The sequence below is a fragment of the Anser anser genome, assembly GCF_964211835.1.
Source record: "Anser anser genome assembly, chromosome: Z".
Taxonomy (NCBI): Eukaryota; Metazoa; Chordata; class Aves; order Anseriformes; family Anatidae; genus Anser; species Anser anser.
The window spans coordinates 60,911,475-60,934,844 of NC_139723.1; the positions used below are offsets into that span (position 1 = coordinate 60,911,475).

At 38.0% G+C, this 23,370-nt stretch overlaps 2 protein-coding genes across 2 annotated transcripts; one reads left to right on the forward strand and one right to left on the reverse strand.

The window, feature by feature from the left end:
* Nucleotides 1–548: 548 nt before the first annotated feature.
* Nucleotides 549–9,069, reverse strand: ANKRA2 (ankyrin repeat family A member 2). Its single transcript, XM_083819020.1, has 9 exons — nucleotides 8,920–9,069; nucleotides 8,279–8,676; nucleotides 6,034–6,192; nucleotides 4,529–4,594; nucleotides 3,109–3,206; nucleotides 2,816–2,941; nucleotides 2,373–2,439; nucleotides 2,201–2,281; nucleotides 549–1,115 (listed from the first exon to the last, which is right to left on the reverse strand). Exons 2-9 carry the CDS (start codon nucleotides 8,565–8,567, stop codon nucleotides 1,060–1,062), a joined length of 942 nt encoding a protein of 313 aa, XP_083675146.1. The 5' UTR covers nucleotides 8,568–8,676; nucleotides 8,920–9,069; the 3' UTR covers nucleotides 549–1,059.
* Nucleotides 9,070–9,141: 72 nt separating this feature from the next.
* On the forward strand, nucleotides 9,142–18,915 carry UTP15 (UTP15 small subunit processome component). The gene is made up of 12 exons (XM_083819019.1): nucleotides 9,142–9,387; nucleotides 9,788–9,880; nucleotides 9,967–10,151; nucleotides 11,303–11,481; nucleotides 12,292–12,417; nucleotides 13,039–13,174; nucleotides 14,209–14,293; nucleotides 16,386–16,535; nucleotides 16,717–16,818; nucleotides 17,038–17,171; nucleotides 17,681–17,739; nucleotides 18,256–18,915. Exons 1-12 carry the CDS (start codon nucleotides 9,298–9,300, stop codon nucleotides 18,477–18,479), a joined length of 1,563 nt encoding a protein of 520 aa, XP_083675145.1. The 5' UTR covers nucleotides 9,142–9,297; the 3' UTR covers nucleotides 18,480–18,915.
* Nucleotides 18,916–23,370: the final 4,455 nt, after the last annotated feature.

Genomic DNA, 23,370 nt, shown 5'->3' on the forward strand with positions numbered 1-23,370 from the left:
GGAGATTGCATTCACTACACATAGACTAAGAAAGGAGGGGCTCAGAGGTGTATTTTTGTGTACAGATGCCAGACCTCTAGTGGACACAAGGGCTAAATGCTTAGGTAAAGATACGTGAACAATGCATGGGGGATGCATATGCATTGTCAGGGGGGAAAACTTCTGAAAAGTCTGTTGCAAAAGCTTTTCCATTATTTAAAATATCATATCCTATTTTGTTGTAGTTTTAAGTGCATGAGTCCCAGGAAATCAGTTAACATTGCCTACTTTTTCAGCCATTTGCAAAAATCAGTTGTTGCAGCTACACTGGGACATGCAACAGAGCACACATCAGCTGAAGAAGGCTGGAATGCAGCACTTTCTGGCTTCTGTTCCCACACTGTCTGCTGTTCAGCCACTGCAGGGAGGATATTTAGGAGCTAGGTATTCTATACTTGGATTTCCTTATATCAGCTAAGTTTCTACCTAGACCACTCTGGTCCAGTTGTTTCAGGAATACAACAGGAAGGCAGAGGGATGTGGAAAGAAATCTAACAGGAATCAAACTACCATCAAAGTCTTTCAATTTATTAATAACTTCTTAAAAATCATACAAAGACAAAAGCTGACACAATAATACTAACTGAGGATCTTGAAAACCATCACAAGCGGGTACCACTAACAGTAAAGAGATCTATATTCTATGGTGATATATCTCAGTATCTAAATTATTGTCTTCTCGTGAATACATATCAATGACAAGATCAGGTAGTACTCTTGGCACAGCACCACCCAATGCACTCCGTATGAACATTTACACAATGTCAAACTTGTTTGTTTTTTTTTTTTCATGCAAGACAAACAATCTTTTCTTTCAAAGTTATATAAAATATTTTCAAGAAAAAGGATGACACCAAACATTCTATGAAAGAGGAAGCATATTTAAAAGCTTAACTAAAACCAGCACATAGTTTTACTGAGGTAAATTTACAAAACAAACAACCCTTGTCACTCATGACAGGGCTAAAAAGAAATCCAAATCTCCAAGACGAGAATTGACAGCCACAGAAGAGCCAGCTCTTATTCCTTGATACTCTGAAGTAGCCTTAATAAATGTGACTCAATAACCTGTTGAACTAAAGCAGAGAAAGAGTCTGGTTAATCAGTGTTCAGTGTTTTTTCCAAGTCTTTAGGTATGTACTATTTTGTTTTAGGAGATGCTGACTTGTCCTCTACAAACATTTAATAAAAACAGACAGGAATAAATTCATTCTGAGAAGGGAGTTTGCAGCCCTTCAGAAAATAAAAGCCTCATATAATTAGAAAACAATACACTCAGTAAGGCAGACAGTTTTGGAGGATGATGATCTGTTCTCTGGTTTGAATAGGCAGACAGCTATGGAAAGCAAATTTTAAAGCCTCTACATGGAGAGTGGAAAAGAATGTTTACTTATTTGAAACTACTTCTGTGGAACATTTTGAGACTGAACTCTGGCATGAGTCCTACACCCAGATGTGTAGGACTGTGAAGTTACTGGTTTGTCCATAAGCACAGGGCTCTGCTTGGAGAAACTACATGTGCATCAGTATGCTCATTTTTGGGTTCAGTTCCAGATTCTGTAACAACAGACATTTCACAGCTTTCAAAATGAAGGCAGCATGAGGGAAAAACAAGAGTCCTTTCTCTGCCTCTTTGTTTTCCAGAGCCAAATAAGGTTAGACTAATTCACTGACCCTTACACTATTACTGTCTGCCTCCATGACGAACTAGATGAACTAGAGCTAGTATGACCAGCACAGAAGGTTTTGCAAACTACATCACATCATACCAATCACACAGAGCACTGGGGTGAGTGGTTCAGGAGGGCTGTAAGTTCTATTAGCATTGTAATGTGCTGCTCTGATTCCTTGTGCAGAGCTGGGGAGCAGCTTCGTTCCCCATGCCTGGATCATGGTTACATCAGCCCTATACACTGCTGTCTGTGCCCACAGATGCAGATCCATGCCAGTGACATATTCTCAGTAGGGACCTGGTTTTCTGAACAAGGAAGAAAAACTGCTCATTTTGTGCTGGTACATTTAGGTATATTAAGACTTTTAGGACAGTGATCTTCATACAGCTGCATAAGAAATAAAACTCTATTAGGCTATTGCAGCAGCTCCATAAACAAGGAGTAGCAAAAAAAAAAAAAATCAAGGAATATACGTTTCCAATACTCACCACTGCGATAGCCCAAGGCTACAGCCAAATCCATGGAATTATAACCAGCATCTGTTTCAATAGTTGGATCAGCACCACTTTCTATGTGAAATATGAAAAGAAAGTCAGATTTGTAACCATGCTAACTGATAGCACATCAGTACTGATAATTCAGTTTGGACAGGCTGCTTACCAAGAAGAATTTTTACACATTTCACATGATTCCCATGCACTGCATATAGCAGAGGTGTTCCTCCATTCTGCAAAAGCAGAAAAAAGCCTTAGACACTTAGCAACCAAACATTCTGCAACTGTAATTCCTTAGCACACTAGCATACTTCCATTTATCAGAAAGTTTTGGTCCTTTAAAACTTCCATCTTCTTTCATCTACTGGTTAGACTGTAAGCTCACTCTTCTACACGGGTTCAGAATTAGCCTCATTCTCTTTTTATCAAGAAGTCATAACTAGCAGGGCTAATTTCTCTTTTGTTATCAAAAAGCATCCCATGTAAGTTCGGGGAACGTCAGATACTTCAGAAGAGGTATAACAATTTTCAAACCCAAGCCAATGCTGTGCCCTGCTTCAAGCGTCTGACTTAGGTGCACGCAGATGTAAATCCAGTCTAGAGACTTACCCAGTCATATTCATTGACATCAACTCCACAGTCAAGCAGCATTTTCACAATATCTGTGTATCCTTTACTGCAAGCCAGTGAGAGGGCACTTTCTCGCCCTTTCCCCAAAATCTGAGGATCTGCACCCTAAAATTGTAATAAAAAGAAAAGCAAATGAACCAAATTTTTGAAGTGACATTTTTACAGAGAACTTCATTTTAAAAGTTCTAAGCATATAGCAGCATTGACAAACTTAGAAAGGCAAAATAAAATACAAAGTAAATTAAGATATGTAAGTGTGCTCTTTTCCTTACGTTCTGGAGGAGAAATTCCACTACTGCTATCTGCCCATGAGCTGCGGCCCACATCAGAGGGGTAAATCCTTCTTCATCCTTATGATTGATTACGTTTTCTGTTTAAATAAAAACATGCAATTTATGAATCCCTTTCACTAATGCACTGTAGAGCTGGTAGAATGAACGTGTTGACATATTCATTGTGAATGGACTGGTGTAGCAGTGTGCCCTGAAAATTGTTCTCATCTTAAATTTTAAAACAAATTGCTATCCCAGAGATGGTGCAAATATCCTTGTTGAAGGTAAAAAAAAAAAACAACTGACTGAAGTAAAACCTAAGATTTTTTTTTAAGTTCTACGAATCAAGCTGTTTTTACTTAAAAATATTACAAGTTGTCTGTAATCTGGGAGAAAAGTACTGCTTGAAAAAAACAAATAAATACGTTCTGTACTACACTGTAGAAAGCACTCTTTCAAGAGTTTTGTAAAGAATTAGCTTGTAAAGTAATACAGACAGTATAACCCCATTGCTCCCAAAGTTCAATTAATCAATTGGCTGTTTTATAGAAGGTCTACTTATTAAGGTATATTAAGGTCTACTTATACAGCTGATGTAAGAAAAAAAGAATATATGTGTATATATATATATATTTAACAAGTAGGTGACTTATTTTTTTTAATATCTAAATACTTTAAAAATCCCATGTTTATCATAGCACCATAATTTTAACCATTACCAACATTGCAGAATCAGTTTGCTTTCGATACAGATGACTCATTAACAAAAGTATGTGGATTGAGTTACTTAATACCTGCTTTCTATGAATGTTTCAAGAGAGATGGACTAAAAGAAAGGCTGGTTAGTAATATCAGAATAAGAATATACTATGAACAGTTTAATATATCATGAAGAGTTGAAATTTTGTAAATGTATTACGGACACACAATTGCAGACGCTGAAGAATACAGTACAACTTGGAATGAGTAGTGCTACTATACTGCAGGTGTGGTCCATAGTTTAAATTACCTAACACACAGCTCTCTATGTTGATCAATAAAATAGAATCAGAAAGCCTTGATTAATAGAATGTGTTTTAAATGATTTTAAAAAAAGTTTACCTCTTTTGATAGAACCAACAGATTCTAATCCCTCATCTCCATAGATCGCCTATACAGTGGGAGAGCGGGGGGAGGAAGGGTTTCCTCAACTACTATTAATATTAATGTTTCATTTTAAACCCAAATCATAGCACTGAGTAAATAGAAGACTCAATGTAAAACAACAGTCTACACCTACAAAGAATAGATACCTAAAAAATCCTTCAATTTGTACCATATTCGGAGGTATCTTTAATGCAGCTTTGGGGAAAAAAGTGTGCAGCAGGTTATAAATGCGCTGAAGATAAAGAGGATGTTATTTAACCTTCCTTAGACTCACCTTGTTCAATACGTGTGGCCAGATACAGCATTTCTCCCTGAGCAGCCAGCTGGTGAACTGACAAAGCTACAAAAAGGGAAGCAAAAACAGGTGATGTGCACACCAGTTTTCATTCTGCTGTTTGGAGTTGGGCCTAATACCTCCATTGACTTGAGCTGTACATAATCTAGATTTAAGAGCATGGATAGATTTCATCTTATACTCTGAACTAGAATCACTATGTCAAAAACTGAGATGTTTCTTAAATGTCTCAAAGGTTTTGGTAATTTTTAGTTAATGTATAAATTACACGAGAAAACAGAGATACTTCCTACACTGACTCCTCTGAAGGCAACATACTACCTTCTTCTGCTGTTTGGTCAGCAACCCAAGATCACGTTAAGAACATTTATCAAATGAAAATAAGCATCTTTTGATAAATTAAGGCTGTGCAGTTTAAAAGTGACATTTCTAACATCATTAATTATTATAAGAGTTCACAAGCTACCAGGAAACCTGTCATGCTGCTAGCTGATGCCCCTAACACGACCCTTATTCACTACAATGTCGAACGGATCAGACATTACAGAACTATGCACAAAATGACATCTACAGCTTTTTTTTAAAAAACAAAACAAAACAAAAACAAAACAAAACGAAAACAAAACAAAACGAAAACAAAACAAAACGAAAACAAAACAAAACGAAAACAAAACAAAACGAAAACAAAACAAAACGAAAACAAAACAAAACAAACAAGTACCAAGCATTAAAGGCAGCAGAATTCTTAAGGAGTTACAAAGAAAAACTCTCTGATCCCACAGCAAATGCTGCACAGATGCATGGTTCTGACAATTACAAATAGGGGCAGGTCTGAAAAGTGCTCAGGAGAAAATATATGCAATTTATCTGACTTATATAGCAAGAAAACTAGCTGGTGGTTACACAATACACAAATATTCAGTGTCCTCTTTCTATTCACTGCATAAAAGTTTGACTTATTTCAGAAAGACTGACTATTTTAGTCAGGCTGAGGCACATGATACAGTCCCAGATACATTTTTCCCATGCAAACAGGCTTTTTTTTTTTTCTTTAAACATTGGTCTTGCTTAGTTTAAGAAAGATGCACAGTCAAGACTTAAAAATGATTTTATAAGAAAGCCGTTGATAGGAGATTAAGTAGATTATGAGTGTAGTTTATAAAGAAAATGCTTGAAAGTCATGAATAAAAAAATCATAAATAATAGCTTGAAGCTCTAAAAGGATCAGAAAAATCTGTCTCTATACTTTTCAAATCAAGAATTGGATCCTTTCTGGAAAATACACCTCAGTCATGAGCTCAGTACAGCACATGCATTATTTTATGGTTGGAACCCTGTAACATTAAACAAGATTATTTCAATGTTTTCTTCCTATATTAAAAACAACAACAACACACACACAAAGGAAAAATGGAAAAAATCTGGCAAGCATCTAACTTGCAGTTCACAAAATACTATTAACAGTTAGGCAGAAGGATACTTACAGTTTACAAGCAGAGGTGTTGTAGAGACTTCATTTCCCCTATGTTTGTTAGTTAGGGTAGTTGATTGTTTTATTGGTGAGAAATGCTTAGTAGTTGATGGAGTATAAACGTGCCTTACTTGGATACCAGGGGAAGGAGAAGTATGGATGTTGCATTCAGCTACATTGAACAGAGAAAACAGACATAGTTTTAATGCTAGAAAGGAAGTAAAAAGAAAGCCACAGATTCTAAGTTAAAGTAGAAAACAGCGCTACCACAAGAACTTTCAAACCTACGCTAAGTAAGCTTTGTGGCATGTGCTTTTTCCACCGTGTATCATGCAAGTTGATCAAAGGGCTGTTTTCATTTCTGGCATAAAGCAATACTGATAACCCATATATTAAATATGGCGTAACTTCACCCAGAAACAGTTTGTTGTCTAAGTGAGGTAATTCTTTGCCTAGGTTCCCAACACATCCAGCACGGATTTACCAGGTAGGATGGCTCCATTTCACATTCAATATTCTTACTAGCACTCTCCAGTGCAACGAAAACATGAGTTAGCCTCATTCAGTCCTGCAGTCACGAGGCACGCAGCTCAATACTCTACCTACTCCTTGACCAGTGGACTCAACCTTCATTGGTTGGGTGAAGGTCACTTCATGGATGGACCTTCACTGTGTTTCTTCACTAAGACCTTTTCAACTCCTGTTGAATAAAATTGTGACTACATTATGGATGTCTTAAGAATATTTATCCAGTAGGAACAAAGATCTTCCAAACTAGCTAAAAGAAAATGCAGAAGCAGGTCACCACTTAGAATTCAGAAGTCACACAGCGCTACTGTTTTTATCAGTACTGACTTTTCTAACTTTGTATCAGAATCCAATAGCAAGGTATTACAGAATAGATAGAGCATCTTGGCTTCCAATTCTCAAAACAATAGCTTTTGAGAAGTAGCTGAAAAGCCAAATAATTTTTAGGAAGCTAGCTGACTGAATACTGGAGAGAACTACTTAAGGATTAAATTCCACTATTCGTTAAACTGATTTGAAACCAGTGTGCACCAGTAATCAGTGATTGAAAGCTAATTAACACACACACTGAATTCACACTATAGTGAACCTCTTGGTCATAAACCCAAGTGCAAATTTCCAAACAGAACCAATTAGAAGTACAGGATAAAAGGATGAAAATAAAATTACACTCTGTTTGCCAATCAAACAGCTATAGCTGAGGTTATCAAATTAAGAGACCTACCAGGGATTTTTGACCTGCGGTCTCTGGATCCGCAGGACTACTTCTAAGGGGTTCACAAATGTTACCTAAGAAAAAACAACCCTATTGCTGATGGGTCTAAATTTGCCGTTCAGGTCTGCAGCTCCACTAGAAAGCATTTAGGGCCTGCAAATCAAAAAAGTTTGAAAATTACAATGGCTGAACTGCAGCCAAACAACACAAATCAGAGAAATCATGAAAATCCACAACAGGTCTGTGTTTGTATTTGTTATAGGAAATGGGTCAAATTCAATATTATGAAAAAACAAACTACTAAGTGTCTGAAATATTAAAGCAAGAACTGCAAAAACATAATTACTACTAAGGAATAGAAAGAAACCCTAACTACCTTCTCTATCAACACGCTCAGCTATTAAAAAGTATGGATCAACTCTTATGAAGCTGGACAGCAATGGTTAAATATTAGCTGCAGAGAACAATTTACAGATTTACAGCACTGTTCACCTCCAAATAGTGTGAAACTGAATCAGCAAGACACTTGCTACAATGAAGACGGGCTTTGTCTATCCATATTCATAGGACAAAGTAAACTGCAAGACCTATTATTTGGACATCATACCAGTGAAAAGACAAAACATGATCCAGAACACTACTGCAGTTGAAATGACCATATAGTACTTTTAGTAATGTTTTGTAAAAACACATATTCAACAATGTGTAGCATATCCTATGACTTTATAATAGGGCTTGCTACCAGAAGAAGCAAGCTTGTTTTCATAATCTGCATCAGGTCTTAATAAATTAAAGGTTTTCTGTGCCATCATTTTTTAAATTAAAAAAAAGTGCAATAAAATAAACTTGGGAAAAATTAGTTTTATAGTAATAACCAGTAAGACATATATAAAAAATGCTAGCAGAACAAATTTTAGAAACGATTACACATATATGGCAGATACTTTTTTTTAAATGCAGCATCTTAACAGAATGAAACAGTCTAGACACAACAATTTGTACCATAAAGTTCAACCTTTAAATAAGACAGACGCCACTTCGAGGTCGGAGTTAACTTGATCTTGAATATTTTTACTGTCCTCCTCATTCAGAGACTTCACAAACCGCGAGCAGACGTTCATATCAAATCTATTGGGCAAAATGAACTTCATGCCCATGGTGACGCTCTGCGTTTGGCCTTCCTCCGTGCTGGAGTCCAGCTGACGCTCCACCTTGATGTCCGGCATGGGGGGAAGGCTGTAGCTAGCGGTGCATTCCTCCACTATCAGCTGCGCCCCAGCGTCTAAGCTCGCCGAGGACGCCATGGCTTCAGTCAGGCGCAGGTTTTCACGCTGCTGGTCTCTCCATGGTACCTGCCCGGTGCGGGTGCAGCCAGCCAAGCCGCATGCAGAGAGATGCGGGCGTCTGCGCGACCTGCGGCGAACACGGGCAACAACGTTTAGCCACACGGCGTTAGCTTTAGCTGGTTAAAGCCTCGGAGGACGCAACGCTGCCAGGCGCTACGGGCCCAGCCTCTGCCTGAGGCTACCAGACGGTTACTCTGCCCCCCTCCCCCCCAGCCACCTGAGGCGCCATTTCACGACAGCGAACACCGACCCCCCCCCCCCCCCCGCCCACCCAACCCCCCTCACACACAGACCCCCAAGCAAAAGTTACCGCGGCTGCGCGCCCCTCGGCGCCGCGGGAGGCTGTGCGAGCCGGGCAGCGCCCCACGACCCACGACAGCCCCCCCCCAGTCACGACGACAGGGAGGCGTGTCGCGACAACCGCTCCGGGGGGGGCGGGGGGAGGGAAGGAGGGGAGGGAAGTGGCGCCTCACTCGCGCGCCGCGCCGCGATTGGCCCGCAGGCGGCGCCCGCCGATGACGCGCGCGTGCGCAGAGCGCAGCGCCTCTCCGCGAGGTCCGAGCGGGGACCGGCATGGCGGCGGCCGCGCGGCGCGGCGGGAAACGCGGTCTCTGAGGCGGCCCCGAGCCTCCCCTCCTCTCCCCTCGCCGAACCTCCCGCAGCGCCTCCCGCAGCGCCTCGCCCCGCCATGGCGTCCTACAAGCCCGTGGTGGTGCAGGCGGTGCCCAAGCTCGGGGAGAAGGTGACGCAGGACACGCTCTACTGGCGGGGGTACAAGGTACGGCACGGCCGCCCTCCGGGGGGTCTCCAGCGGCGCCCCGAAACCCGCCGGGGGGGATCCCGGGAGAGCCAGGGTAACGCGAGCCCTGGGCTGATGAAATTAACATCCCCGAGTCATGCTTACTGCGCACCCGGGGGCAATTAAACTATTCATAACCTTCCCTGACTGAACTTTTTTTTTTTTTTCCAAATAAAAGTCATAATTAGTGGGTCTGTTATAGTGCCCAAAGTGGGAAATAGTGTTAAAAGTAGCCCAGAAGAAGAGACGCCTCATGGGATAGCACTCACAGATAACTTGGTTCTAAATATCATTCTGAGCTCTGTAATAAGAATAGATTTCTTTAATTTCATTTTTGATACTTACGTGTGTTTAATCATCCTAATTACAACTCTTTCAGATGCCTGTTCAGATAAAGGAATTTGGTGCAGTAAATAAAATCGACTTCTCCCCAGTTCCTCCATATAACTATGCTGTTACAGCCTCCTCAAGGGTAAGTAGCTTTTTTTTTATGTTTTCATATTGCTGTTCTTCAACTGCTGTCATGTGAGTGAACTTACTGTCTTTTCCTTTTGCCAGATCCATATTTATGGTCGTTATTCTCAGGAACCGATCAAAACGTTTTCTCGCTTCAAAGATGCTGCCTATTGTGCCACATACAGGGATGATGGCAAACTGCTTGTTGCTGGCAGCGAGGAAGGTAGCATTCGTCTCTTTGATATTAGTGGAAAAGCACCCCTGAGGCAATTTGATGGTCATACTAAGTAAGACAGTGTTTTGTTCTTTGTGTGCATAAGCTTGTCTGGTGTATTTACGTATGTCTGCTTAGCATGTTGTTGAAAATCTGAGTAGTATTCATCTGTGCTGCTTGCAACTTCTGCACGTCTTACTGAAAAGTAGATTTTAAAATTGAATTCCAGATTAGAGTAATGATACTGTTTTTAACTCTAAATGTGAATTGGGCACATGGAAGAATAAATACATATTCTAATTAAGACAGATGTTTGCTGATATATTGTGTAAACACAGTCTTGTGACTGCACGATGTTGGTAAGCAAATTTTATTTGATGCTGGGAGGAGCAGTTGTAAAAAGTGGTTAGAAAAGCTGTGAAGAAATATGTTAGGAAGAGCAGGAATCACTTTAAAAAACAATTAAAAAAAGAAAAAAAGGAAAGTCTGTGCCCCTGGGTGTGGAAGAAGTTGGAGGAAGAATCCTGATTTTTGAGTGAGACGATGACAATGGTAATAATTAGATTAAACAGATTGCTGTGCTCTGGAAGATCTAAAGCTGTTTTATCTTTCTAGAATAATAACAACAACAACCCTCTTTTATAGGAAAGCACCCATGCAGAACTTGAGATTCTGTTTCTACCTATCTGAGCTCTCTGGCTGCAGATAGGGTATTATTTGAAGTCTTAATCCCCAGGTTGATTTAGTAAGATCTAAAGTAGCTATGTTTCCTGTCAAAGTCATTCTCTGTTGGGATGTTAAAATGATAATACTGATTTTGGTAGTGATTCCTAAAGGACAAGGAGAGTGTCCAACACAGTCTTACTTAAGGCTTACTATTTTAAATAGCTTAAAGGTTATTATTTCAAAAGGATTGGGCTAGTACACAGACCTCCAAGTAATAAATGCAGAATTTACAGCTCTTGAATGAGCATCCAGTAGATCTGTAAAACCCTTAATGCAGAGCATAGCAGTGCTTGGATTAGCATCTTGTGTGCAAGATCCTTTTCTGGCTGGAACTATACAAGATGAACTATTTTTAACTTCTGAAGTGAGGCTCGCTAATTTCCAGTAGTAAATACTTTGCACTTTCAGACTAGAGAGAATCCTTCCCTTCAGCAAGCTCTTTATTTGTGGAAATAAGAATATATTTTAACAATGGCTATTGTGCACTTTGGTTTCTAGAGCTGTTCATGTGGTGGGCTTCCTCTCTGATAAATACCGAATATTTTCTGGTGGTGATGATTATTCATCAAATTTGTGGGATATTCCAAGCGCTACAGAAATTGTGTCATACACTGAACATACAGACTATGTGAGATGTGGCTGTGCAAGTAAATTGAATGGAGATGTCTTTATAACAGGTTTGATTTTATTTTTTATGCATGGTGTTTGTTTTTTTTATAGAACTGAAGAAAAAATACAGTAAATTTTTAATACAGTAGCATCTTGTGTATTTTATTTTAAACATCAACAATCTTCCTGTTCAGAGCCAATCTCGTTTCCTTTTTACTTGCTTTTCACAGCTAATGCTGGTGTTTGTAGGGAAACAAAGTGTTTAACATATTTTTGCTTTAGCCTGTTAATGTTAATGGGGCTATTCTGACTTGCCTTTGAAAGTTGAAGATGCTGTGAATGCATCCTTTAACTGGGATTGATGGAAGTGTTTTATCAGGGCTCTGGAGGAGAGCAGTAGTTCCGCCGCAATTTGTACAGTCTAAAACTTGCAGACTCAGAAATGAAATGTCTTATGAAAAGTTTTTAAGATCAGTTGCCTTTTTTTTTTCTACCAGCAACATTCTATTAATCTGTTGTAAATTTATAAATTAAAATGCTGTGAAAAATCAAGAGTTCTTTGATTTAGGGGGCAAAAGACAGTAGGTTTCATCATGTTTTCTGGTATTTGTTGTTACTAATACACTTGATTAATAGAAGAGAAATAAAGTTAAGAATTAAATTACTTTTAAGACCTGACACGTGGCTAGGACTAGAATTGGAAGCCTTATGCTGCCAGAAGGCTATAAATTAAGTAAACCACTAGGCATTTTAAATGTATGGTGTAAGACTGACCGTTTCCATTTGTCAGGAGCTCCTTTAGATTGTAACACGTGGCCGTTTTACTTCCTGAAATACTTGAATTACGCAACTGAAGCTATTTATGGTGTTGTTTGCAGGTTCCTATGATCACACTGTGAAAGTGTTTGATGCAAGAACAAAAAGTAGTGTCATGACAATAGAACATGGCCACCCAGTGGAGAGTGTGCTTCTTTTCCCTTCAGGAGGGCTGCTAGTGTCTGCAGGTACTTAAATAAAATCAACTTTGTTTTCTGCTGGGCCCAATTTGAGAAATCTTTCAGCAGCCGTCTTCCCTGTGTGATGCTTTAATTTGGCCAGGAAGTGGTAAGTATGTAAAAACTAGATTTCTCAAGGATCTTCCTTGGGAACTGGTGTTGATCTGAAGGTTGAAGGTAGGGGTCTTATCTCTGATTTGCTTCTCTTGTAATTAGTTAAAAACTAGTAGTACACTTTTAATGATGAAATGCACTTTATCGGCTCAGTGCTGGCCTGAAGGAACGTAATTAAGAAGTGTTTTGAAAGGTGTGGCTGTACATTTCTCTAAATTATGTTTAGCAATGTTTTTTAGTCTCTTACTATTGCATGAGAAGTCTTGCGATCCAGTAGTGTTTAAATCCTTTTTGTAAGGAATATGTTGAACCAATCAGCTGTGCCTGCAAAACCACCTGAAAAAGAACAGGCTTGTAATGTGTCTTGTCCCATGGGATAGCCGTAATGGATGGAGAGCACAAGCAGGTGCAGAAAACTCTGTTACAAAGGATGCACTGTGTCACTTGTGTGAAAACTTCTTCAGAGAAGCATAAACGTGTACATGTCCAACTGTTTTGTGCGCTTCTTTCTCATAGGAGGACGTTATGTCAAAGTCTGGGATGTATTGAAAGGCGGACAATTACTAGTTTCACTTAAAAATCATCATAAAACTGTAACTTGTTTGTGCCTGAACAGCTCTGGACAAAGGTTATTATCAGGATCCCTGGACAGGTTGGTATATTTTGGAACTTTGTTTTGCCTTTTTCTCTTATTAACATGAGCATCAGTGAGAGTTGCATGTGCCATTTGGTAATGCATGGGGGGAACTTCTGAATAAGCATTCGTTTTTTTGAACCTCTGAACTGACCCTTGCTGTCTCAATAAGAAAACTATTCTTATTTTACTTCAATGCAGTTCAATACTGGTTAGCATTTACCTTTAAAAGAGCCCATTTTTGGTGTATCTGTGCTGTTGCTTTTTGTCCCCCGTAAAGTGACCCTGTCAATGGAAGGAATGCACCCAAGGCGCAGAGGTGAAGTAAGTCCTTTGCAAGGGTGCTTTTTGTAATTTTTTATGTTGCTTAGTTCAGTTATACAATCTGTTGTCTCTAAGACATTAGAAGTATGAACTGGTCTGAAGTGACCGTGGTCTATTCTCTCACTCCCTGCCTTCCCTCCGTGCTGTACTTCCTAGGCTCCCTCAAGCTATGTGGTCACAAAGCATAAGCTGTGAAGGGTTGCATTAACTATGTAGCTATGGGTTGTTCAATGCTTATAACACTGAAGTTCATACTTGTAAGATAGTGTTTAGTTTTTTCCTTTGTTAAGGATTTTCCACCTTCAAACGAATCATTAAAGGGCAGCTGGATGCAAAAATACCCATGGATTTAATTCCAGAAATTATCAGTAAATCTTCCATTTAAAATTAAGAACAAGTTAGGAGAAACACTGTCTTAGCGTTTCCTAATAAGTGTTGCTGAAGTCAAGTTGTCTTTACATCTGCCTTTGGTTTCCTTTTCTGCCCTTTTCACTGTTTTCATCTTTTTAGTGTAAGGGTAAGTAATCCTTTCTTTTTCTTTTCTGAATCTTTTGCTAGAACCTTCCTGTTATTACAGGAGAGGTAATAACAAAGAAGCTCGCTAGTAGTCTGAAGAAAGCTTTGCTTAAATATTCAGTTTCTTTAAATGATCTCCTAGAAGCTGAGAATGATAAAGTTTCTGTGAAGGCATTAGTAACAAGGTTTTAATCGTCACTGTTCCTATACAGGCACGTGAAGATTTACAGTACGACTTCCTACAAAGTAGTCCACAGCTTTAACTATGCAACATCTATCCTCAGTCTTGCATTGTCAGTAAGTACTTTAGAAGTTTTTATAGGCAGGGTAATTGTAATAAGCTTTAAGTCTCTGAAGTAATTGATTTTTGCTTTCATTGCTATTAGATGTTTCACAGGAATGCTGAACATGTGAACTAGAATCACTGACTGTATTTCTCCTGGGTAAAAATTGCATTTAGAGGTTTAAAACATAATAGATTAAAATAGGTAACCAGATTTTACCTGAATAGATCTATACAAAATTGTGTGTTTATCAGGCACCGTATATAGCGTTGGGGAAGTACGCAGCTTAGAAGGGAACTCCTTTAAGATGAGTATACACATCTTTTGCTTTTCAGGAACCTTCCAAGTCTTCTTGTATGGCAGTGATAAAAGGAAAAAGTGTTTTATTTCTTTCTTTGGAAGATTTAGAATAGGATGAACCTGTCTTAGAAGTTGTTGATGTTAGAATGATCTGAGGAAAAGAAGAGGAGAGGGCCTGGGGTATGAGCATAAATGAAGGTCTGCCAAACCAGCTGTCTTACTGTCTTGGGAACAGAAAACAAAGATCCTTACTTTTCCAAAGTGTTCCAATGGATAACTGGCTGTTTGGGCAAAAATTTGAAGGCCAGCACCTCTTTTTTTTAAAGCAGAACTGTCATGATGCAGTCACTCCGCCATATAACCAGTAAAGGATATGTAAAAGGGACTGCGAAGGTCTTTGCTACTTTACTATTGTCATGATCTTCTGGAACCAAGGAGGAAGGGCGAGAGCTAAGGGCGACAGAAAATATTCCTGCATGTCATACCTTGTTCCCCAGAGAACTAGAGCTATAGGTCTTGAATGAATTTGGATTAGGTGAAGACTATAGTGGGGCATATCTTTCACAGAACCACAGAAAACATGCTTCAAGCCTCTGCTTCAAGTGCAAAACACATGCCATACCTGCATATCTGATGTTCTTCCAAACTCATTTGGTGATGATACCAATTTCTGTGTAACTCAAAGAATTTCTCTAGTATAAACCTGTTCAGTCTCTCCATTAGCTTGTACAAAATTTTAACCTTCACTAAATGCCTTGACGAAGAGTTCCATGTCTCTTGACACAACAGTTAGTAAGGGTGCCTCCTTTTGTTCCATTTGAACCTTCACTAGTGTCACTTGATACCCTTAAGGAACACTGAGCAGCTGATCTCCATCCATGCCTGTCATGATTCTGTAGGCTTCTATAATATGCTTCCTCAGCTGTCATTTTCCCATGCTAGGGAGTTCTGTCTCAAATCAAGCCAACTTTTTATTCTCCTTATTTTTTTTTTGATTTTTTTCCTACTCTGATTCTGCTTCTGATTTTTGAGAATATAACTTGCATAGGACGTAGGATGTGGACAAATTATGGATTTATTTAATGGCATAACGACCTTCTATTTTTTATTTCTTATGTAGTAATTTCTCTCATTTGCTGTTTTTCTTAAAAGCTGTTGAGCATTCAGCTAATATTTAAAATTTTCATATACTTATCTATTAGTACTAATGGGTCAGAACCCACTTTTTAATATGTAAAGTCAGTATTTTTTCTGTAATGCATTATTTAAAATTACAACCTTTATCATCAAATAAATTTACCTTTTTATGTAGATAGAACATATAGCACTGGCTGATGTTTTGAACAACTTTCACTTGTTTCTGAAAATGCTGCTGATCCATATTAGCTTTTTCATAGGTAGCGTTTATGTCTGCTGTATAGCATGTAATATCCAAAGGCAGTTGTACACCGTTTGGAAAAAAAACCACAAACATCCTAGATTATACTTGCTTGTGTATTTGTGAGGAGGATGTTAATGTGTATTTGAATCTTGCTGAGCTAGTCATACTGTATACTTCTAGGTGTTTATTAAAGGCTTATTAAATAGATAATGTTGCTTAGGATCATAGCTTTGAAGATGGTCCTTCAGGTACAGGGAATTTGACAACAGAACCCCATAGAAGTGTCTTCTAGCTTAAATTTTTCTGTGATAATGTGATTTGAATTTTATTATTACACATAAAAGTTGAAAAATATGCACAGTAGTAATGCATGTGTTGTCAAATAAAACACTAGGTTCCTAACTCTGTGGTTTTTGCATTTTAGCCTGAAGATGAAACTATAGTTGTAGGCATGACCAATGGGGTGCTAAATGTTAAACACAGAAAACCTGAAGAAAGCAAAGAAAAGTCTCAAAAGAAGAGACAACCAGCATATAGAACCTATGTGAAAGGAAGAAATTACATGCCAAAACAGGTAAGGTGAAGTGAGAAAATGTGTCTCGAAGCACTCAAGATTTCTTTTTTTTTGTGTGCACTAAGTTGAAGGGAGGCAAGACACAAAGACATACAAGCTTGTCCATAGTAGTATGTTTACATTTTATATCTACACAAATTCATTGTGTTTGTCTTGCTCTGAACTTACATTTCAATTCTAGGAGGATTTCTTTGTCAGTAAGCCTGGAAAGTGTGTTTTGAGGAAATACGACAAGCTACTGAAGGGCTTTCAGTCATCCAAGGCCCTTGATGCAGTATTGGAGGTAAGGCTTTGCTTCTGTTTCATCAAAGTTGTGTGCTGTCATTCAAAGTGGATTTTTCTGTATCTTGAACTAGTTTTCTTTCGGTGTATAACCAGAAAGTAGTCAAACTGTGTGGGTTCCTTGTGCGCCCTTTGTTGATTTTATTTTTTGCAAACTGATACCATCCCTGTTTTCTCTATCAAGATGTTGCTTTGATACTAAACTCTTCTATGTGTTCAGCCACACATCAGGCTTTATACCCCTGAAGTTACGGTTGCAGTTATGCAGGAACTAAACCGCAGAGGAACACTAAGGAGCGCACTTGCAGGCCGAGACGAGAAGCAAATTAGTCTCCTCCTTACCTTTGTGACAAGGTATTATTTTACCTTACTTTGACAACTTATTTTGAGACCCATATTTCTTACTAGCTTTTGCCACAGGGGCTCAGGAGATCATGTTTGTAGCACTGGTTGAAATTTCATGTGCCTTTTGCTTTCTGATGCCAAGGTCTCGGATTTTGGCTGTAGTACTGAGACAGTTTACATGTTAGCACAAAATGATTTTGTTGGTATTATGAAAGCCACCGAAAGAGACCGTTTTGCTCCTTTGCCCCACATTTTACCCTTAGTCTGTTATTTTTTGTCTTTTCAATGCAACCCATGTCTTAACATACCTGAGGCTTTTGCCAGTCCTCCAGTCCCTGCTGTCTTTGTGAAAAGAGGAGGGTAAATAACACATGGAGCTTTTTTGACTCATAACGCTGAGTGCTGTTCTGTGAGGTCTCTTTCCTAAGAAAAATGTTATCTGTATGCCAGTATGACAGAGCTGCTTGTAACTTTCATTTTTCAACACATTACAATGGCGATGTGTTCTAATTTTGCAGGCGTGTAATTGAACCTAGATTTACTCCAATACTGGTAACTGTCGCAGATATGATCACTGGTAAGTGCCACACAAGGAAGACTTTCAAAGCCCAGCAGCTAATTTGAAAATAAGGTGAAAAATGCTACCCTTTTAAGAAACTATGCCTACGTAGTTTAGTTTATAAACTCAATGGCGATAAAATGATCCAAAAAGAAATTTTGCTAGACAGCATTGATCCTGCAGACAGTATAAATCAGATACTGTCTGTGAGGTTCCTCATGGTTTCTTAATTTTTTTTTTTTTTTTTGGTTCTTCATGTTTCTGTACTTCTGTAGTACAAGTGACTTCAGTTTCTCCAATGAGGTAAAATAGTATTCGATATAGTAAAAACTTCTTTTTCTGTTAGTTTGACTTATATATTACTGTGGGTATGTACCAATAATTAACACTGTTTTTCAGAACACTAGCAAAGTTGTCTTATTTGTCTGCAACGTTGGATTAGTGCCACGTTCTTTAAATGTCTATCTAATTAGCCAATATAATTTCTACATCTTTAATAGGTATGTCTATCTTAAGTGACTCTCTTCTTTACAGATATTTATCAGCCTGTGCTTGGACAGTCAGCAGTTGTAGATAAACAATTCTTGAGGCTTCAGGAAGCCATAGGAAGAGAGATTGACTATCAAGAGGAACTACTAGAAGTTTTAGGAATGATGGATGCACTATTTGCTACTTTGACTAAGAAAAAAGCTACATATCTAGAAGAGAACACAAGTAATGGTCTTACAAATACTCTGGATCAAGATATGTGTAACTAACTTATGTCCACCACAACAAAAACTATATGGACTTGAAATAGATGACCTGTTCTCCTGACAACTTTTTATAATAGTGACTTTCAAAATAAGCCCCTCTCTGCATAAGTTCTGTCTTGCAGGATTTGTGTTTGAAGAGGACAAATCATAGAAGACAGAGGAAGAAGGACTTTTTCAAGATTCTCCATGTAATATTTTTAGAACAACTGAATTTTAAACTTTTATTCCAAAGCTATTTAACTTTTAATGAGTGTATTGTGCATCCAGTACTAAGTCATGATTTGATTTTGGAAAAACAATCAGTAATTTTTACTTTTTGTTTACTAGAAAATAATTACAAGTTTGTCTGATTTTAACATGTTATCATCCTTATTTAAGTTTAGTGTCCCATCTCAGGTACTTGGACACAGGAGTAAAACCATGTATGTATTTGATATAACTTGACAGTGTTGTGTTTTCTTTCATTGCTTTGTCTGCACTTCAAACTTCCATAAATTCATAGAAAACATCAAAATAAAAAGAACTAGTACATGTAGGTGTTTTTTTGTACGGTAGAAGAAATATGCTTCTATATTACTGGAAAAACTCGTTTCTTTTTTTGAAGTGAGGTATGTTTATGACTTCCAATTCTCAAGAAAAAAGATAATCCTTGCATCTAAGGGGACATGAATTCAAAATAAATTAATGTAGTAAGTAAATAAATTGTACACCAATGAGGAAATCATCAGGTACATATAATCCAAGAGATTTTTCTTAATTCTATCACTGTTGTTATACAGTAGAGTCTAATTTTTTTATAGAATAAAATCATAGAATCACTCAGGTTGGAGAAGACCCTTTTTCACCAAGTTCAACCATCGCCTAACGCTACCAGTTCCAGTAGTAAAACATGTCCCTAAGTGCTACATTCACACAAATTTTGTATTAGAATGATGGGGTAGTTGGTTTTTGTTTGTTTGTTTGTTTGCTTTTTAAACTTCAAGTGAAGCTGAAGTAAGATCATATACTTTGGAAAGAAAGGTGTACCAAAGGCCACTCACATTTAGGATGACAGTTTGGTAAAAGTTCATTTGTGGTCTGTTTTTGTGTTTTCACCTGGGGCTGAAACTTACTGGGATACCATAAGAATTTCCCTCAAAAGGAATTTGTACATGTCTGGCAGTTGGCAGTGAATGATGTTTATCAGTATAACTTGGAAATTTTTTCCAAGTTTTAAGTACATTCAGGTAACATTTTCTGAGTTTTACCTAAAATCTTACTGTCTTTGACTTGAAAAATGTGGAATAGTACCTGCTCTGCTGTGAAATCAATATGTGACCAATATATCTTCCTGGCTACTGGGATTTGCTAGTTATACTTTGAAGACTTAAGATAATAATGAGTAATCGTGAGGAACATGTTCTTGCAAACTTCAAACATTTCTCAATGCTTTTTCATTTTCTCAGTACTTACTTTACTATTTTTTATCCTATTGCTGCTAATAGAGTTGAACTTTCTTTTGTCTTTTAGGAAATCTTACTTTTAATTGTGTGACTTAATCAGGTAGTATCTTTTAGAAGACTTAATATAAAGGTTCTGGAGTGAGAAGCTCTTCCTGGAGCCTCCTCCTTCCACAACTCTTCAGTAGTACCTGTTGAAGGTGGATGTTTCTCTCAACAGCCATGTTCCATGACTTGAGGACCACAGCCCTTGACATCATTGTCTAAATTCTTATTGATGATCTTCCTATCTGAATTACGCATTCATTGTACTGCCTTGAAGTTTGATGTGCGGCTTGCAGCAGCATGGGAAGGAGTTGCATTAAAATAGTAGATTAGTTTGATCTTACAGTAATATGATTAATTATGAGGTTTCCCGTTCATGTTATTCTGTCCAATGAGCTTGCCAAGGTATCATTTACACAAAGAGAAATCTGATCAAAAGGTGGAAAAATATTGTATTTTAAGATCTTCATTTCTAAGAAGGCTACTAAAATCAAGTTTTGAAGATTTTTAACAAAAAGGCAAACTGATTTTTGTTCCTTAAGTAGAAGTTGTATCATGAGTTCTGGATTCACTGCCTTTGTGTTGAAGGCTAGTATTTGTTCAGGTGAAAGCTAGTCTGCTTGTCAAACTTGTCTGTTGTTTGTGACCCTGTTTGTTATGAAAAAATACTGATTTTTTTTTCCTCTAATAGTTTTTTTTTATCCCATGAAGCTGGATGTTTTTTTTTTTTTCTCAGTACCTACACAGTTAAATTACAGAGGAGTCAAAATAAGGCATATTACTACTAATAAGGAACCTGTTGGCATTCTGCAGCAATAGCCCATAGTAGAAGGGGCTGAATGATGCTCAGCTTATTGTCTGTGAAGATCCATTGGTAGTGGTGGTTGCTAAAAGGATGCTATACAATCCATAATGAATTTGACACAGGAAACAGTAAAACGTGAAGGGGGAAGAGTAAAGCTGCAGGAAGTGTAGTATTGAAGTGACTAGTAAAGCAAGCAAATTCTGAATGTTTAATGCTGTAGGCGTGAGGAGCTGGATATAAATGAAGATGAAAATATTCTTGCTCTGTATGTACCAGGTTGCATTCCTCCATGATCAATTGCGTGAGCTGTCATAGAAGGGTTTTTATTTATTTCTGCTACTGTCCCAGGGTACGTGCTTATTCCAGCCCTCCTCAAATTAAATAGGTTGCAGTTTACAGGGAAGTCACTCTTGCTGACTCACTGATGGAATTCTGGAGTTGAGACAATGTAAATCAGACCATGTACGTGCAACTATAAGCAGCAAATTGCACATTTAGATTCTAGGGTTTTGACGCAGAATAGCTTTATCTATACTGTCTAATATTTTAACCTTCAGCCAGAGATTTTGGTTCTAGGTTTGAAATCTCTCGAGTTCACTAAGAGCAGAAAAGACAGGAATGTGCCAGGAAAAATTTTAAGCGCATTAAAGCAGGCTTGAGACGTATCATACTTAAGATAAAACTCACCTCTTCATAGATTCCAAAAATATCTTTTGACCCTGCTCAGAGGGAGCAACCTCTTGCAGATTGCAGAAGCACATCTGGATGGTGAATTTGACATTGGTGTTGCCAGCAAATAGCCATCCTTAATCTTCAGACTCTTTCATGTTTCTGCATCTAAAAACAAACAAAAGGTTTAAATGGCTCTAATGATGCTTGTGTAACACTGGCAATTCTTGCCAAATACTTGATTTAGATTTGCATGCCTGCTTGAGCTCAGAGTTTGTGCAGGTTACGGTTGCAATGTTTCTGGTTGCCCTGGATAATCATCGTCTACCTTTCAATGGCATTCCTTGGTTGGAGCCTGTAATGCACTCCAGTGAAATAATGCAAAACAAGTAAAAGTTTTAACAGAAAAAAACGACATCGGATTTTATAGGATATTGCATTTCAGTGTTTAAAACACAAATTTTGTACCTGCAGAGCAAATTTTCAGGGAAGATCTCACACATTTTACACTTGAGAAAGAGAAGTAACACTAAAGAAACAGAAGCCCCCTATTTAATTTTTGGTTTAAATTTCTCATTTAAAATCCCCTTTAAAAATGAAGGGAGAGATGTATAAGAACACTGTGTTGTAAAAGTATTTGAGTGTATGTCTTGGTCTTAATCCTTGCCTAGATAGCTGTTTGTAGTTTCTGTGACATGCTCTGAAGATAGGTGATGTAAAATGAATTATTATTATGATTGTTATTATTTTATTTTATTTATTTTTGAGTAGCTTTGCTTTCTGGATCTTACTGTACCACAACTAACACCTCTTCAAGTCTACAGGAGAGGATTATTTCAGCATTCTTCTTATTTCTGTAAGAATTTATTCATACTACAATATCAGAAGTTCACATGGAGAAGTTTCTCCAAGCTATGTTACTTGGGAGGCAGAAGAAGGATATTATTTAGTAGTTGTGGTACAATAAGGTCCAGAAACTGCGTCTCTGACTATGCTTTCCATTTTGTAACATTATTTGTTGCATGTGTGTTAAATTCTAGGCATCATTTATTTAAATATCTCCATTCTTATTAATTAATAAGTAATGGCAAAGATTCTTGGCTTTAAGAAGTTTTTTTTTTGCTTTAAGCTCCATATAATAACTGATATGTAGAAATGCTAGCATTAAGAACGTTATTCTATGATGGGATACAGCAAAATGAAAAAGTTCACCTTGAACTTAAATTGCAAAACAGCCAAAAACCCTTGCCCACATTTATTCAAATGTTGCAATGTGCCAGTTTGTTTCCTTTGTCACTGTTCTCAAGCAGGCCGTTGTCTTCAAATACTAATTCTACAAAGTGCAGATAATACTGACCCTTTTTTTTTTTTTTTTTTTCTTTTTCACATTTACTACTGCAGCAGAAATAGGTCTGCACATCAAGAAGAAATGAGTAAATGTTAGTGATGTACATCTCCTGGGCAATGGCTGTCACTCTGACGTCAGGGTGCTCAGTATAATCAAAAGACAGTCTCTGAAGTGTGTGTGTTTTCCTTGCTTTGATATTCGAGTCAGTCAAGAAAAACCTACTTGTCATATTGCATACCTATATATGTACACACGACAAACTTACCTAGATGCTTGTTTGCATGATGGAAATCCACAAGAGGATTCCTCTGGAACTGAGATCTAGGCTGGTATCTTAGCATGAGGCTGTGTTGCAAATTATGTAAAATAAATTACAAGACTTAACTAGTTATTTTTGTAACTTTTTCAATGAGGAAAATTTGAAGTTGAAATCCTAAGGGTCTACAGCTGCTGCAAATGCACTTATTCTCGTCTTCTGTTCTTGGGTAATATACAGGTGGATAGCTTGCTGGATGCTTCCAGTAAAGTATGTTGGGGGCTGGCTGTAGAGAAAAGGTGCTGTGAGTTAGCTGCCAGACACCGCTAACC